We start from the raw sequence: 16,800 nt of genomic DNA, 5'->3' as shown, positions 1-16,800 counted from the left end.
AGTTCATATTTAACAGAAATTATAAGTTGACTTCAATAGAAGTGCATTTCTCATGAAAACATGGCACTAGATCCAAAGAAGGGCAAGAACCCAGCACAAGTTAAATTCAGAGAGAAATGAGGTATGGAATTAAAAGAAGGTGATTGAAACATCATTCATTCTCTTTCTGCCCCAGTGATTTCTTGTCCCTGCAGTCACCTGAATTTATTACTTTCCTGTTTGAAGCAAAAGCTCTATTAGGTACTTGCAGGTTTGCAGTTGCCTGTGGAAACTGCAGTCCAGTCTTGAGCAGCTGGTTGCCTGCAATGCTTTAAAGCTTTTATGGGGTTGGGGAAGTAGATGCTGGTTCCCCAGATTTGTTTGAAGAACTTAGTCGGTGAGGAATTTAATCAGTAAATACGCTTACATATGCCTAACACACTAGTAATATTGGTCTCACTCACAAATTAAAGCATAGTAGGGGATAATGGGCCAGCTGCATTTTATACAATAAGCATAGATAATACACCACTTAGATAATTTGTCTGAAAAATGGGAGTTCTTGTCTTACTTCCATGTGCAGCTTGGTGTAGTTTAAAAGCACATCTTCAGCCTCCTGGAAGAACATGCTGCCCAGTTGAATATAGGTGGAAGTGTATCCAGCTACTTCTTGGAAAGAGTCATGTTCCCGCTGGAACTGTGTTGCTGACTAAGAATATTTGGTTTAGTTTTTGAAATAAGAATTAGTTATCTTTTCTTAGTGACTCCTGAGAGGAAGGGTAAGAGGGCTGAAGAGGGAGTGTGTGTTATTTGTGTATGGTAGTTCAGTGAAGAAGGCATGAGTTTCAAGTTTAAACTTTTTGTATCTCTGTCCATGTGCTTGGTCACTAGTCTAAAAGATTTTTAAAAACATTGTTTTAATAACATTTACAAAGAAAATATCATTTTTTCTAGATGTAGACAAAAATACTGTGAAAAATAGTACTCAGTCTACAAAAAGGAGCTCTACTGGTGAAGATGAAATTCCTAGGAAGAAGTCAAAGAAGAACAAGAAACACAAAAGCAAGAAGAAGAAGAAAAAGAAGAAGAAAAGGAAGAAAGAGAAAAAGCATAAAAAGCAGCCAAAGGAGTCAAAGTTGGGTACACGTCATGGAGAACATGCAGACTTGCAGCCTGCTTCTCACTTGATGCCAGAGAAATCAAGCTCCAAGTTGAGCATACAGCATGCGGGATTTGGAGATGCAAATCTGGCTGCCCATGTGCAACCAGAAGAACTGTGCTTAAAAGCAAGTGAGGAGCTTGATAGACAAGCTTTAGGACTTGTTTCTCATTCAAGAACTGATTCTCAGCAATCTACAGAAAATCTTGGAAGTGAGACGGGGACTTTGTGTGCAACAAATCCTCCATTTAATTTAGAAGGCAGTCAATCTGATATCCAAGAAAATGCTAGTATAACTCAAACTAATATTTGCACTAGAGAACAACAAATTCAACAGTCTCATGAAAATATTTATCCTGTAGATATTAGTGTGAGCGAAAAGGGTGTTCTTGTTGATACTGGAAATGATACGTTGTCTAGCATCCCATCTGGAGTTGCCAATAAATCTGAAATTCAGAAAGATCCAGCAGCAACTCTAGCTTTAGAGGTAGTAGAAGCACTAAAAGGTTCTGAAGCTATTCTGAAATATAAAGGCACAGGACAAGTGAAAGCTTGGGATACAGCTCTTGAGTCTGAGACCATGGAGGTGTTGAAATATTCAGAAGCATCTCTACAATCTGTGGCAAAGGGGGGAGCATACGTGTTAGAAACAGCTTCAGAATCTGTGTCTTTGGCAAGTGATGTGACAACAATTCCTAAATCTGCAAATCAGGCAGATCTGAATACTGTGAAGGTAGCTCAGGTGTCTGTGGCCATGGAAGAAGTGAAAATTCGAGAAGCAACTGAAAAATCTGTGCATATAGAAGACGTGAAAAGTATGGAAAGATCTTTGGACGTAGAGGGCATGAGCAGAACTTTGGAGCCAGCCCTGAAGCCCTCATATATATCTGATAATTTGGGGGTGATGCAGTGCAGCTCCACGGAGGGTTCAAGTGTCTTGAAGGCAGATGTATCTTTGCAACATCCTTTTAAAATACCTGCAGTGACTGCTGTGTCCCAGATGGAAATAAAGAGTGCCAAAATACCCCTGGGACTAGGAGCTGTTACAGAAATGAAGGATATTGAACCAGCTAGAAGCTCTGTGCATGTGGAAAATGTGACAGGTTTGGAAGAATCTCTGCAGCCAATTGCTGTAGCAAAGCCCCAAACTTTGGAAACAATCATGGAGCCTGTGGGTATTGTAGCAAAAGATGTCAAAGCAGCTCAAGAATGTCTGCAAGTTGAAGTAGTCAAAGATGTGGAAGGTACCACTGATTCTGCAACAATGCTGAATGCATCAGGAATATTCGTACAACCTAAAGTCTTGACAGAAACGAGAAGTGTGGATAGAACCCAGGAATCTGCACCTTCAGCAGAATTGACAGATGTGAATGTGGTTGCAGGGACAAAAGGTTTAAAAGCAATTTTAGAACCTGTAGCGGTAGTGCAGACCTTTGCTTCCCGAACAACTCCAGAAATCCAGATGGCAGAGGGTTTTAGAGGTCCACAAGTGACCATAGAAGTTGCAGCACTGACAGGAATAAAAGGTCAAGAAACAAGTCAAGCTACTCTGCAACTGGAAAATATTAATGCTTCAGAAATTTCAGAATCTACTCTCAAGCCTGTAGCTGTATCAGAGGCAAAAGTTTCAGAAGCTACTTCACTATTGAGACAACCAGAGGAGCTGAGAGAATCAAGATCTGAGAGTGACTCAAATGTTACAGGTTTGGAACCAACTCCCTTGTCTTTGCAGAAAGAACACATGAAAGGTACAGGAGGAGTTCTAAGATCAATAGCTGTGGTGGAAGCAAAAACTTCGAAAACAGCTTCACTGTCTTTGCAGATGGAAGGTGTGAAAGCTTCAGAAGAAGCTGTTCACTGTGGGACTGTGGCCAGAGGTTTAGCAGCAACAGTAGGTTCAACAGCAGTGTCAAAAGGTTCAGAAATAAATCTAGATAGTATGGCAGGAGTAGAAGCAAGCTCAGATGCCAGTCTTCTAGCTACAAATATTGGATCTGTGAGACCAGTGAGAAGTTTGGAAACAGCTATAGGACCCATAGCAGAGACAGAAAGAAAAGATTCAGAAGCAGACCGTGATAGAGCTGGGGTAGAGATGAGGACAGCTTCATCACACCTACACATGAAAGGAGTGAGAGATTTAGGAGATCCAGTGTCTGTAGGTACAGCAAAGATACAAGCTTTGGAAGCAGTCTTGCAGCCTGGAACCCTTGCAGCGGCAAAGGGCTTAGGAGAAGATGTGTGTTCTGAAGCCAAAATGGGTAGCAAAGTCTTGGAAGCAAGTCCAGGACTTCTTGCATTAGAAGAAAGGTCAGAAAGGACTCTTGAATCTGTGGTTACATGTGTAAGCATGGAACCAGTTAGAGAGTCTGAGGCATTAGCGGGAATGACACATTTGAAAACCATGGCAGAGAGAGAACCAAGACATGCAGAAACAGTTGCAGAACCTCTTGGTGCAAGCAAAACAGAGAGTTCCATCATTTCACAGTCTCAGGTCATGACACATACAAGAACCTCACAAATTGAGGTGGTAGGGGAGATGAAGGATTCTGAACTAGCTACCAGCTCTGCCGCTGTAGAAGTGAGAGGTTTAGACAACTTGTCGGAAGTTCAGGCAGTTGCAGAGATAAAAGATGTAGACGCGAGATCAAAAACTTCACACTTAACACAGATGAAAAATTTGGAAATGGTTGTGGGATCTGAAGCAAGGACACTGATGCAAGGCTTGGGAAGGATGTTGGCATCTGAGGTGGTTAGAGAAATAAGGCATTCTGAAGTTGCTCCAGAAGATCCAAATAAAGCAAAGGCAAGGAGCAAAGAAGCGATACTAGAACCTGTGCAAACAGTGACAGTGCCAACTTTAGAAACAAGTTCAAAATCTGTACAGGAACAAATAGTAGGTCACTCAGAAGCAGTATTAGAGTCTTTGCCCAGAGTGGAAGAAAAAACTGTCGCATCAGAAATAGTGACAGAAGTGAGAAACTTGAAAGGAACTTCGGAATCTAAGATTTTGACAGATGTGAGAACTCAGGGACCTACTGTAGAATATATAATTGCAACAAGGAGGACAAGCACTAAAAAAAATGAGCCCCCAGTTATCAGTATAAAAGATTCGGAAGAAGCTTCAGAAACAGAGAAAGCAATGAAAGCAAAATATTTGGAGTCAGCATCAGAAGCTAGAGAAGTGAGGCTTTTGGGGAGTATGAAAGAGTCTGCAACAGTGGAGGTGCAAGGTTCTGAAACAGTCGAAGAGCCTGAGATACACATGGATACCCAAGGTTTTGAAACTTCTCAAAAGTCTGAAGATGTGGGGACAATGAATGTTTTGGAGAATACTTCAGAAGCTGTTCCAGAATCTTTGCATGCTGAAAAGCAAGAACATCTGCAAGCAGGTCTGGAAGCAAAACCTGATGCTGATTGGAAGAGTAGAGAGGAGTCTCCAGAAATCTTAACTGCTGCTGAAATGGAGTCTTCTGAAGCAGTTCCAAAACCAGGGGACATGAAACATCTGGAGACAACACTGGAACATGAAGTGGCGGCAGAAGTACAATATACAGAAGGGGTACAGAGTCAACAGGTGGAGGATGTGAGAATTCCAGGTCAAGCTCAGGAATGCGAGATACTGGTTGAGAAGAAAGATGCGGAACAAACTCAAGCATCTGAGCCTTTAATAGCAGAAACAGCTTTTAGTTCTTCATGTGCAGTGGATGAAAAAGATTCATCAGGAACTCCTGAATCTGAAATAATCAGAGAAACAAAACAGTTGGAAGCAGCTCCAGCTCATATGGGAGAAACAAAAGATTTGGAAACAACTCCTCTTCCTGAGACTGTTGTAGAGCAGAAAGATGCAGAAGCAGCTCTGGGGTTAGAGTCAGAGACAAAAGATTTGGAAGCAGCTCCAGTACCTGAGACTGTTACAGAAGCAGTTACAGTACCTGTGGCAGAGGCAAGCCAGTTGGAAGTCATTCCACAGGCTGAGGCTGTCAGAGAAGCAACTCCAGAACAGGAGTCAGAGAAAAGAGATTCAGAAACATCTGATGTGCAGCCTGATGTGGCGGCACGAATGAGAGAGACTCTGATGAGACTTGAGAAGGTTATTGAAAAAAGTAGCCATAGAAGCAGCGATAAAAAACACGATGCAAAGAAACAAAAAAGGAGTCGCTCCAAGTCTCAGTCCAGGTCTAGGAAGCGGAAGAAAAAATCAAGATCACGTTCTACTTCCAGGCGCTTGACCTCTAAAAGAGCACGTTCTAGGAGCAGAAACTATTCAGATTCTAGAAAAAAGCATTCCAAATCTAGATCCCGATCTGTGGAGAAGAGAGAGAGAAGAGTGTCTTCCCGGAGGTCCAGGCGCAGACGTTCCAGGTCATCTGACCGTTACAGGTCTAAATCCAGATCAGCAGAAAAGAGAGGGAGCAGGTTGTCCTCTGGGCGATCAAGACGGAGACGTTCCAGGTCATCTGACCACTACAGGTCTAAATCCAGATCAGTGGAAAAGCGACTGTCCTCTCGAAGGTCCAGACGTAGACGTTCCAGGTCTTCTGACCGCTACAGATCTAAGTCCAGGTCAGTGGAAAAGCGGTTGTCCTCTCGAAGGTCCGGGCGCAGACGTTCCAGGTCATCTGACCGCTACAGGTCTAAGTCCAGGTCAGTGGAAAAGCGGTTGTCCTCTCGAAGGTCCGGGCGCAGACGTTCCCGGTCATCTGACCGCTACAGGTCTAAGTCCAGGTCAGTGGAAAAGCGACTGTCCTCTCGAAGATCTGGGCGCAGACGTTCCCGGTCATCTGACCGCTACAGGTCTAAGTCCAGGTCAGTGGAAAAGCGACTGTCCTCTCGAAGATCTGGACGTAGACGTTCCAGGTCTTCTGACCGCTACAGGTCTAAATCACGGTCAGTAGAAAAGAGGGGGAGCAGGCTGTCCTCCTGGAGATCCCGCCGCAGACGTTCCAGGTCCTCTGACCATTCTAAATCTAGATCCAGGTCTTCAGAAAAGAGAGGGGGCAAAGAATACTCATGGAGATTCAGACATAGAGGGTCTGGTTCCTCTGATCGTTCAAAATCTAGGTCAAGATCTGTTGAGAAGAGGGGTCGGAAGGCATCTGTACGGAGGTCTAAACGTCAGCGCTCGAAGTCCTCTGACCGTTACAAGTCTAGATCCAGATCAGTAGAAAAAAGAGATAGAAAGCAATCATCACGGAAGTCTAAACGTCAGCGCTCAAAGTCCTCTGACCGTTACAAGTCTAGATCCAAGTCAGTGGAAAAAAAGAAGGAGTCCTCACGAAAATCTAAGCGTCGTCGCTCAAAATCTTCTGAACGTTACAAGTCTAGGTCTAGGTCTGTTGAAAAAAAGCGGAAAGAGTCTTCAAAAAAATCCAAACGGAAACGTTCCAAGTCCTCTGATAGTGTTAAGTCGAGGTCCAAATCTACAGAAAAAAGAGAGAGTAAGTTATCCTCAGGAAAGTGCAGTAGCAAGCGTGTGGAGTCTTCTGAACTTCAGGAGTCAACCAAATGTCTTGAAAAATTAGAAATTCCTGAACCTTCTTTTGCAAATGAAGGCAGCTCCTCCAAATCCTCTAATGGTCCCATGTCAGAAGGAGTAAATGGCCCAGAGCTGCCACCAGCACCTGAAAGTGGATTTTCCAAAACTACCGATAATCTTGAGAAAAACTCCTCATCTGTTGAAAAAACAGCGGGTCTGGAGCCTTCTGCGATGTCTGAACTTGACAGCTTCAAACCCACAGATGACCAGGAAATGAGATTCTTGTCTTCAGAGAAAGCACAGGTTTCTGAACTTTCTGTAACGTCTGAAAATGGATCATCTGAAAAAGCAGTAATTCTGGAGTCTTCATCACTACCTGAACTTACATATTCCACATCCAAGTCAAGATCCTCATCTGTTGAAAAAGGGGGAGAGCTAGAAACTTCTTCAGCAACAGAATTTCAGCTCTCTGCATTCCATGAAGATGAGTCAAGATCTACCTCTCTGAAAGAAGTAGAGGGTCCAGAGCCTCTTCTGACACTTGAAAGTGGATGTTCTGCCTCTTCTGATGATTACAAGACAATCTCCTCATCCTCTGGAAAAACAGAGGCTCACGGATCTTCTCAGGTGTCTGAAAGTGTAGTCTCTGACTTGTCTGGTGGTCATGAATTGAGACATATGCCCATTGCAGAACCTCATAAAGCTCTGTTTTTTCAAGTACCTGAAAGTGAATCTTCCAAGTTGGCTGACAGCCCCGAGTCAAGCTCACTATCTTCTGAAACTGAGGCTCAAAAATCTTCTCTATCACCTCAAGTTACATGCTCTGCATTCTCTGATGTCTGTGAGTCAGGCTCCTTGCGTAATGAAAAGGGACAGATGCAGGAACCTTCTCTGGGTTCTGACAGTGGATGCTTCAAGTCTCCTGATGGAGATGGATCAGGATCCAGATTTGCTGCACAAATACAGGAGCCTCCGTTGATGTCTGAAGGTGGGTCCTTCAAGTCACCTGGTGGAAGTGAACGAAGATCTTTATCTGTTGAAGAAGTCAAGGCTCCAGATGTTTCCCAGACATCCGAGTGTGGTCCTGTTGAGATCTCGGATGACCACATTTCAGCATCAACTTTTGAAAAAATGCAGGAAGTTGTACTGACAACTGTCGGACAAAGCCGCAAGTCTTCTGAAGTTCATGAGTGCGGGTCATCTGTTGACAAAGGTTTAGATGGTCCGACACTTTCACAGGTACTTGAAGTTGACTGCTCTGAATCTTCTGAAATGCATGAATCAAGGTACCTGTCTGCTGGAAGAACACAGGGTACAGAATCTTTCTTGTTGTCTCTGAGTGGAATTTCTGCGTGCCATGATGGCCATAAATCAAAACACAATTGCTTTGAGAAAACAGAAGGCGCAGAACTCTCGTTGGCGTCTGAACTTAGGTGTTCTGTCTCCCCTGAAGGCTATGAATTGACATCCACTGCAGTTGAAAAAATGGAGATACAGAAGCCTCCTCTCCGATTGGAAAGTGGGTTATCTAAGTCTGCTGATGTTTATGAATCAATAAGCACACCTACTGAAAAACTACAGGCCCCAGTGACTTCTCTGGCGTCTGAAGGTGGGCTTTTCCTGTTGCCTGATAATCATGAATTGAGACCTGTTCCTGCTGAGGTAGTGGAGGTGCGAAAGCCCTCTGAACTGAAATGCATTGCATCCCCTGATGGCCACAAGTTGAGATCTGCCTGTGATGAAGAAATACAGGTGCAGGAGCCACCTCTGATACTGGAAGATGGATGTTCCATTTCCTCTGATGGCCATGAGTTGACATCCACCTCTTTTGAAAAAGTTGAGGTAGATGAGCCTTCTCAAATGTCTGAAAATGAATACACAATAGGGCTTGGTGGCCCAGAGTTGACATCAACCCCTGCTGAAAAGACAGAGATGCCGCAACTTTATCGGATGTCTGAAGAAAGATGTTCAGTGTCCATTGAGAGCCAGGAGTTGTGGTCACTCCCTGTTGAAAAGATTGAAGTGCAAGAGCCTGCTCTGATGTCTGAAAATGAATATGCTGTATCTTGGGAGGGCCAGGAGTTGAGGTCTAGCTCTCCTGAAAAGACAGAGATGCAGGAGGCTTCTGTAGTACCTGACAATGAATATGCTGTGTCTTCTGAAGATCGTGAATTGCCATCTTCCCTTGCTGAAAAATCAGAGGTACAGGAGTGTACTCTGCTGTCTGAAAATGAGTATGCTGTGTCTCCTGAGAGCCGGGAGATGACAGCTAGCCCTGCTGAAAAAGAGGTGCAGGAGCCTTCTCTGACATCTGATAGCGAATATACCATCTTCCCTGAAGGCCAAGGCTTACAGTCTACCCTTGCTGAAAAAACAGTGGTGCGGGAGCCTTCACTAATATCAGACAGTCAATATACTGCATCCCTCGAAGGGCAGGAGTTTCTTTCTGCTCTTACTGAAAAACCAGAGGTGCCGGAGTGTTCTTTGCTGTCTGAAAATGAGTATGATGTATCCCCTGAAGGCCATGATTTGAGATCCAGTCCTGTTGAGAAAGAAGTAGAGGAACCTTCTGAAGCATCTGAAAGTGAAAGTTCAATGTCCGCTGATAGCCAGGAGTTGCAGTCTACAGTTGTTGGAAAAACAGAAGTGCAGGAGTTGTCTTTGTCTGAGGGTGAATGTGCCTTGTCCCCTGAAGGTCAGGAGCTGCAGTCTAGCCCTGCTGAAAAAGTAGAGGCTAAGGAACCTTCTCTCACATCTGAAAATGAACATGATCTGTCCCCTGAAGAGTATGAATCAAGATTGACTCATGCTGAGAAAACAGAGGATATGGATTCTTCTTTGACATCTGAAAATGACCATGTTTTGTTTTTTGAGAGCCAGGAGGTAAGATTCACCCCTGTTCAAAAAGCAGATGCACGAGAGCGGTCTCCAACACCTGAAAATGAACATGCAGCATCCCCTGATGTCCAGGAGTTGAGATTCCCTGCTGTTGGTAAAGTAGACAGTCTTGAACCATTGACGCTAAATGATAGAGCCTCCATGTCCCCTGATGACAGTGACTTGAAATCCATCCCTGTTGAAAAAATGGATGATGCAATGCCTTCTTCAATGCCTGAAAGCAGGTGCTCCATGTCCCCTGGTGGCTACAGTGTGAAATCTGGCCCTGATGAAGAAGCAGGGGATCTAGAGCCCTCTTTGATATCTGAACGTAGACATTCCACATCCTCGTATCAGGAAGGTCATGACCTGAAATCTCCCATGGAGGAAGAGGGTCCAGAGTCTTCTTTGACTTCTGAACACAGACGATCTGTGTCCCCTGAGGGGCATGACCAGAAGTCTACCATAGATGAAGAAATGGATGATCGGGAGCCCTCTTTGACATCTGACCATAGGCGTTCCACATCCCCTGATGAGCATGAGTCAAGATCTAGCATTGGTGAAGAAGCAGAGTATCTGGAGCGGCCTTTGAGAACAGAACGTAGATGCTCCGTGTCTTCTGATGAGCATGAGTCAAGGTCTACCACAGGGGAAGAGGTAGAGGATGCAGAACCCTCCTTGACAGCTGAACGAAGAGACTCCACATCCTCTGATGAGCATGAGTCAAGGTCTACCACTGCTGAAGATATGGAAGATGGGGAGCCCTCCTTGACAGCTGAACGTAGACACTCCATATCCTCTGATGACCAGGAATCAAGGTCCACAACTGGTGAAGAAATAGAAGATTTGGAACCTTCTTTGACAGCTGAACATAGACGCTCCATGTCTCCTGATGGACGTGAGTCAAGATCAACTACTGGTGAAGAAGCAGAGGACCAGGAGCTCTCTTTGACAGCTGAACGTAGACACTCCACATCCTCGGATGAACGTGAGTCAAGATCTACTGGTGAAGATGTGGAGGATATGGAACCCTCCTTGACAGCTGAACGAAGAGATTCCACATCATCAGATGAGCAGGAGTCAAGGTCTACCACTGGTGAAGAAGTAGAGGATATGGAACCCTCTTTGACAACAGAACATAGACGTTCCACATCCCCTGATGGGCGTGAATCAAGGTCTACCACCGGTGAAGTAGATGATGATGTGGAGCCCTCCTTGACAGCTGAACGAAGAGACTCCACATCGTCAGATGATCATGAGTCAAGGTCTACCACTGGTGAAGAGGGTGAAGATGTGGAGCCGTCTTTGGCAGATGAAGATAAACAGGATTCCATGCCTCTTGAGAGATTGGAGGAACAGGACTCTTCCTTTATACCTGAAAGCAGGCGTTCTGAATCTTCTGAACGTGAAAAATCTAGATCAAAATCAGTTGATAAGATATCTGACAAAGAGTCTTCACGAAGATCTATAAGCAGACGCTCAAAATCTCCTACTCGCCAAAAGAGTCGATCCACTTCTGTTGAAAAAGCAGCAGACAAAGAGTCTTCACGGAGATCTAGACGTAGACGTTCCAGGTCTACTGCTCGCCAGAAGAGTAGATCCACATCCGTTGAAAAAACAGCAGACAAAGAATCTTCACGGAGGTCTAGACGTAGACGCTCCAGGTCCACTGCTCGCCAAAGGAGTCGATCGACATCTGTTGAAAAAGCAGCAGACAAAGAATCTTCACGGAGATCTAGACGTAGACGTTCCAGGTCTACTGCTCACCAAAGGAGTCGATCCAAATCTGTTGAAAAAACAGCAGACAAAGAATCTTCACGGAGGTCTAGAAGCAGACGCTCCAGGTCTTCTCAGCACAGATCCCAGAGATACGATACAGAATCTCGCTCTAGACGGAATCGCTCCAGATCAGTTACACGGAGAAGAGCATCAAGATCAAAATCTAATCGTCGGTCTCGGTCTAGCTCATTGTCGCGTTCAAGGCACAGAAGGAGGAGTAGGTCAAGGTCAGCATCAAGAAGGCGGCGTTCTTTATCAAGAGACAGGCGTAAGAGGTCTCAGAGAAATAGATCAAGATCTACTGACAGAAGAAGAAGGAGGTCAGATTCAAGAGATCGTAGAATATCACTCAGATTACGGAGCAGGAGTCGAACACCAATTCGTCAAAGGCGATCAAGGTCAAGAGGAAGAAGACGGAGCTCTAGTAGGTCACCAATTCGACTACGACGATCAAGATCTTCAGGGAGAAGAAGATACAGCAGATCACCTGATCGGCGTAGGTCGAGGTCGTCAGAACGATTTTCAAGCAGGTCACCTAAACGTCTTACGGACTTGGGTAAGTGATGGTTTTGTTTTCAGTAGTTCCATGGTTGGGCGATCCTGTGTTCATTAATATAGTCTTATTTTAACATATCTCTAGCATTTATAAGGAGTTTCTTGGAAGTCATTTTGTACATTACTTTTAGGCGGTGACTTCCACTAAGAGCTTCTATGATGGGACTTAAATCAGTTAAGTCATTTGAATAAAAGCGTATTTAGAGCAGGTTATACCTTAGTTATAGAGCTTTTATACAAAAGCAGTATGTTGCAGTCTTGAGGAACAATGTTCATTGTAATAGTAAAGGCCAGGTACTCTGTAAGAAACTTACTGATTTCTAGTCATCCTGAGAACAAATTGGGCATGAAAGAACATTTGAAAGTAAGTGCTAGCTGGAGAGTCCTTCACCCTGTCATCAGCTTGCTTATCTATTTCCATTAGTCTGTACTGCTGCTTTCCCATGGTAAGAACTTAATGGGAAGGAAGACTAATTTCTGAAAACTTTCACAGACCCAGCTGATTGGAAAATAACAAATCCTAATGAACTGCATCTTTTCTCTGTGACTGGAGGAAGAGAGGCCTTGTAGTTTCCTTAAGTAGTGAGTTAGGTGAGGAGAAAGGTTTTAATTTTGACAGATGGGGACTTGTACAGTGTTTGACGAAGCCTTCTTTTGTGGACCTTGGGTTCTGATCCTTTTAGCCCTGTCTCATAAAGTTACAATGGGAGCCCCTCTACTGGAGAAATATTTTTGTACAGAACATGAGAATTAGTGAGCATCCTTGAATCCCTGCCCTCATGCTTTGATTATGCAGCAAGTCTTTGTTTATCTACTACTATTGCTTAAGAAGTAAAGGAATATTGGCCTTTCAGGATTTTTGTAAAGTTGTATGCTTGCAGAGATAGTGGTAACTCATTTCTATGCAAAGTGGCAGATCAGATAAGACTGGCTTTATTTTCATTACCTATTTCTGTGATAGGGCCATGTGTTTTTTTTTTTCTCCTTAAAAAAGCAAAATACTGTTAACAGCTTTGTGTTTGATTGTATTTTGTGCAAAGTGCACATTTTATTCAGTGCTTATGTTTTTCAGTTGGTTGGAAGTAGCTTTCAGGCTACATACTGAGAGACTTGAGGGGACTTCTTCAAGACTCTCTGAATGGTTTTCAGAGATAGTTAGGAAGTAGACCTTGGAATTTATGCTGTGTAGAAATGACTCCATATTTCCAAAACTAGAATGAATCAGTGAAGTAAAATAGGCATGAGATCTTCTGGGATTTGTGGATGATTTTGAGTGCTGTAATTTGGACTCCTGTGCTTTGTGTTAAATTTGCAATTTCACCTATCTGTTGGGTAGACCAAATTTTAAGAAGTTTGCAACAACTAAGTACAATTTTAGTTACTTTCACAGAACATAAAAATGAACGGTGTGGGTAAAATCCTGTGTTTTCTCTTTGTACTTTTAGTCTGCCAGAAATGCTTTTTTATTCTTAAAACAAGAACCTGTAAAAATAATGATTTTATTTAAAAAAAAAAATTTTTTTAGACAAGGCCCAGCTACTTGAAATAGCCAAAGCTAATGCTGCCGCCATGTGTGCTAAGTCTGGTGTTCCCTTACCACCAAGCCTGATGCCTTTGTTATCTCAAAAGAAAGACGACAAGGCCAGTCAGAAGTCATCAAGAGATACACTAAAGGAGCTCACTGAGGTAAGCAAGAACAGCAGTATCAAACCTGAAAAAAAGCAAATTGGGTTTTTTGTGACTTCTAGGCAAGCTGTCATTCTGTTTGAGCTCTTACTCTACATGGGTTTTTTTAAGTCATGAAAACAGCCTTTTTCATTCCATGGAAATGCATGAAATCCAATTCTTTTGCATTAATTTGGTTTTGATTCTGTTCTAATTTTGAATAAATTGGAAGTTCTCCTTGCAGTCCTATTCATAAAAAACCAAAGCTTTCACTTCTAGTTTTTGGTTGTGGTGGTGTTAGTTATTCATGTTTTTACTTTTGCTAGTGAATTTCACATTGTTAAATGTTATCTCTGGGTTAAAAATCTAGTGCCCGCTTCACATAGTTCTGTGTATTCTCATATGCACTCTAAGATATTTATAGAGAATTAGTGTTTCCGTTCTATCCCATTGCAGTTCAAATCTACAAATGGGATGTCTTTGTTCTGATTTTGGGGAAAAAAATTTCCACTTGTCCTTTTACAGTGGTAATGTCACTTTGTTCAGTTTGGTAATTTCCCCCTACATTTTTTTCCCCAGAAACTAGAGAAAGTTTGAAATGGAAAAAAGGTGCTTTTTTTTTTTTTTTAAATTGCATCATCAGTGTGACAGTACTGAATTGTCTGTTTATGGAAATAACATCTGAAATTAAGCAACGTGAAATTGCTCAAAAATAATCTCTTAGTTGTGTGTGGTCTAGTGGAAGCAGAATTACCTGTTATTAAGAAAAGCTGAGATTGTGCAGATACACTGTGCAGACATCTTAAGTGTTTCTTCATGTAGCCTGACCAAGATCCAGCATAGCTAGTGCTAATCTGGAAGCCCCAAACCTGCCCCTTCCTTGCCCTTTCTAATTGTGGGAATCTGTTGGCCAATGTTGCTGTTCTGTTGAATTGAAGTTGGCCACAGAAGCAGTCCAGGCCTTCATCCCGTGGTAGTGTGCCAAGTGGAGAACTTTTCCAGAGCCTGTTCAGCTTCTTGCAACAAAACTAGCTGAGCTGTCTTTCCTCTCTACGGTGTAACCTGCAAGCTGGACAGACTGCTTCCAGTTAGTTGGGAGCCAACTAATAACTATGGATAATACATTTTGTTGATGAGTTTTCCAAATAGAGCAGGCTTTTCCTGTTGCATAAGGAATGTGCTTCAGTCATTGTTTGGAGGTGTCCTAGCACAGGAGAGTGTAGGAATCTTTTTTCATAAGGACTGATGAGAACAATGCCATCAGTGTGTCTTGATTTTTAATGATGGAGCTGCCTGCTTGCTCCTTGTATGTCAACAGTCAGGTTGTCACACAGATGTGATTTACAGTGGTATGAACTTGAACTAGAATCAAATCAGATGATGGCTTGGCTTTGCTGGTACTGCTTACTCAAGTATGTCCTCACATGTCTTGTACGTCTTAGAAGTATACTTTTCACGAATGGGGACGTAATAGAAGCATGATACTAGACTATAATGTTCTCAAATGCATTTTGGAGTGACTGAGTTATAGTTGCTATTGGTAAACACTCAGTGCAGGTAGTCATGATCGGTAAAGAGTTTTTCATCATAAAATTCTAGTGTCTCTAGAAGGGTGTTTTATTTTTTTTTTTCCCCCTGGAGGTTCTGTTCTCATTGGACTGCAGTGTCCCCATAGCGCCTATATGTTTTATAATCAACTTCTGTTGAATATAAAATGGGCATGTCTTGTGTTCCTAGCCAATGTAAAAATATTTCAGAAGAAATCTTTTGGAGCCATTGCTTCTGACTACAGGTCCCTGCACTGCCACTGGAACTTAGAATTAATAACTATTAATTCTTAGGTTTTCCTCTGTAGTTTTATGAGTTATACTGATACTTCTACCAGATTGCAGTATGCTAGTTTCGTGGGATGCCAGACAACCAGTGAGTTTCTACTCTGGAATATTTGCAGCCGTAGACACACATTCTGGAACTAACACTGTGTAGGAAGTTTTACAGTATGCTGCTGAAATCTTACATCTGCGAAATTATTTGCTGTATAAATGCCTAGCAAATCTTGGTAGGTGTTTGATGATGTGTGTAAAATGTCGGAAGTACATGTATTAATGACATGGCAAAATATTTTCTCAGTTTCTCCTGCTCTAGAAAAGAAAGATACTTTCTTGTAAAAATGTTCACTTTGTATGTTTTGGTTGAAAGTCCAAGCTTATTCAGAACTGTCATCTTCTCCCCTCCCTTTTTTTTTTTCCTTTTAGAAATGCAAGAAGATTGCTCAAAGCACAGATGATGTGATAGTGAACAAACCTCATGTTTCTGATGAAGAGGAGGAAGAACGTCCTTTCTATAATCATCCTTTCAAGCTCAGTGAACCCAAACCTATTTTTTTCAATTTAAGTGTGAGTACTTGAATTTTTAATATTCTAAATTGTGGTTATTTTTAAATAATGCAAGTAATTTTACAGAAGTTAGACAAGTATTAACAGAAACAAGTATTAGTAATCTTGGTGAAATTGCATTGTGATGTTGTTAAAAGTACTCTTACTACAACATGAAAATTACCTGTAGTCTAGGAAATTGTGGTAGTTCCCGTAATTGGATTGAAACTTTTTCTATCTGCAGCTTTTAAAGTTTAAATAACATAAAGAGGACTGGTTTACTTCATGTCTTCATTTCAAAAATACCATCATGAATTTGCAGACAGCATTGGATGGAATTGGAAAATGCTTTTGTCTTTAAGATGCATTGTCTTTAAGGCAAACAAAAAATCCCCAGCAAAATTCTAAAAGAATTTTGAGGTGTTCTACATAAAATGATGCCATCAGCTTTGTGTAGACTTCAAATCTTGTATGTCTGCTTATTTAGTAGATCTCAAGTGTTCACTAAAGCAGGAAGGAATTCTGTTAATTTTGAGATTAGCCAACAGAAAAGTAGCTGCTGTGTTAACAATGAGGATCACTGATGTTGCCTGTTACTCAGAGGGTCTGAATGTCCCACTAAACCACCTCCTTGGGGGACTGCTTTCGACTGCGTCAGAGCTTGTGTTGACACTTCATGGGTAGGAATATGTTGGAAGGAATAAAATGAGGGAGTGTTTCTTTAGATGCGTCAGGATTTTGTATATTTTGAGGCATAGATTAGAATTTGTCTAGTTTGTTTTTGTTTGGTTTGTTTTTTTTTTTTTACAGCTGTATCTTTGGGGGATTTTTGTGACCATGAAAGTCTGCTCTGATTTCTCAGGATATAAAGTACTATGAAAGTGTTAATACTTTAAGTGAAAATATAAATAGCATTTATATTTTTATTTACAAAT

The 16,800-nt window shown here is 42.3% G+C and overlaps 1 protein-coding gene across 5 annotated transcripts in view; it reads left to right on the top strand.

Moving 5' to 3' along the window:
• SON (SON DNA and RNA binding protein) overlaps positions 1–16,800 on the top strand; it is a 42,023-nt gene that overhangs the window by 3,659 nt on the left and 21,564 nt on the right. For all 5 annotated transcript variants that reach the window (XR_006164915.1, XM_042788423.1, XM_042788422.1 and 2 more), the window contains exons 3-5: positions 934–11,826; positions 13,351–13,511; positions 15,746–15,886. Coding sequence is in view for 4 of the 5 variants with exons in the window: in XM_042788423.1 (XP_042644357.1) it covers positions 934–11,826; positions 13,351–13,511; positions 15,746–15,886 (11,195 nt within the window). In the remaining variant the exon portion in view is untranslated. The remainder of the gene's footprint in view (positions 1–933; positions 11,827–13,350; positions 13,512–15,745; positions 15,887–16,800) is intronic.

The sequence above is a fragment of the Tyto alba genome, unplaced genomic scaffold (genome assembly GCF_018691265.1).
Source record: "Tyto alba isolate M040663 unplaced genomic scaffold, T.alba_DEE_v4.0 Super-Scaffold_14, whole genome shotgun sequence".
Lineage (NCBI taxonomy): Eukaryota > Metazoa > Chordata > Aves > Strigiformes > Tytonidae > Tyto > Tyto alba.
This window is presented reverse-complemented; position numbering and strand designations above follow the sequence as displayed.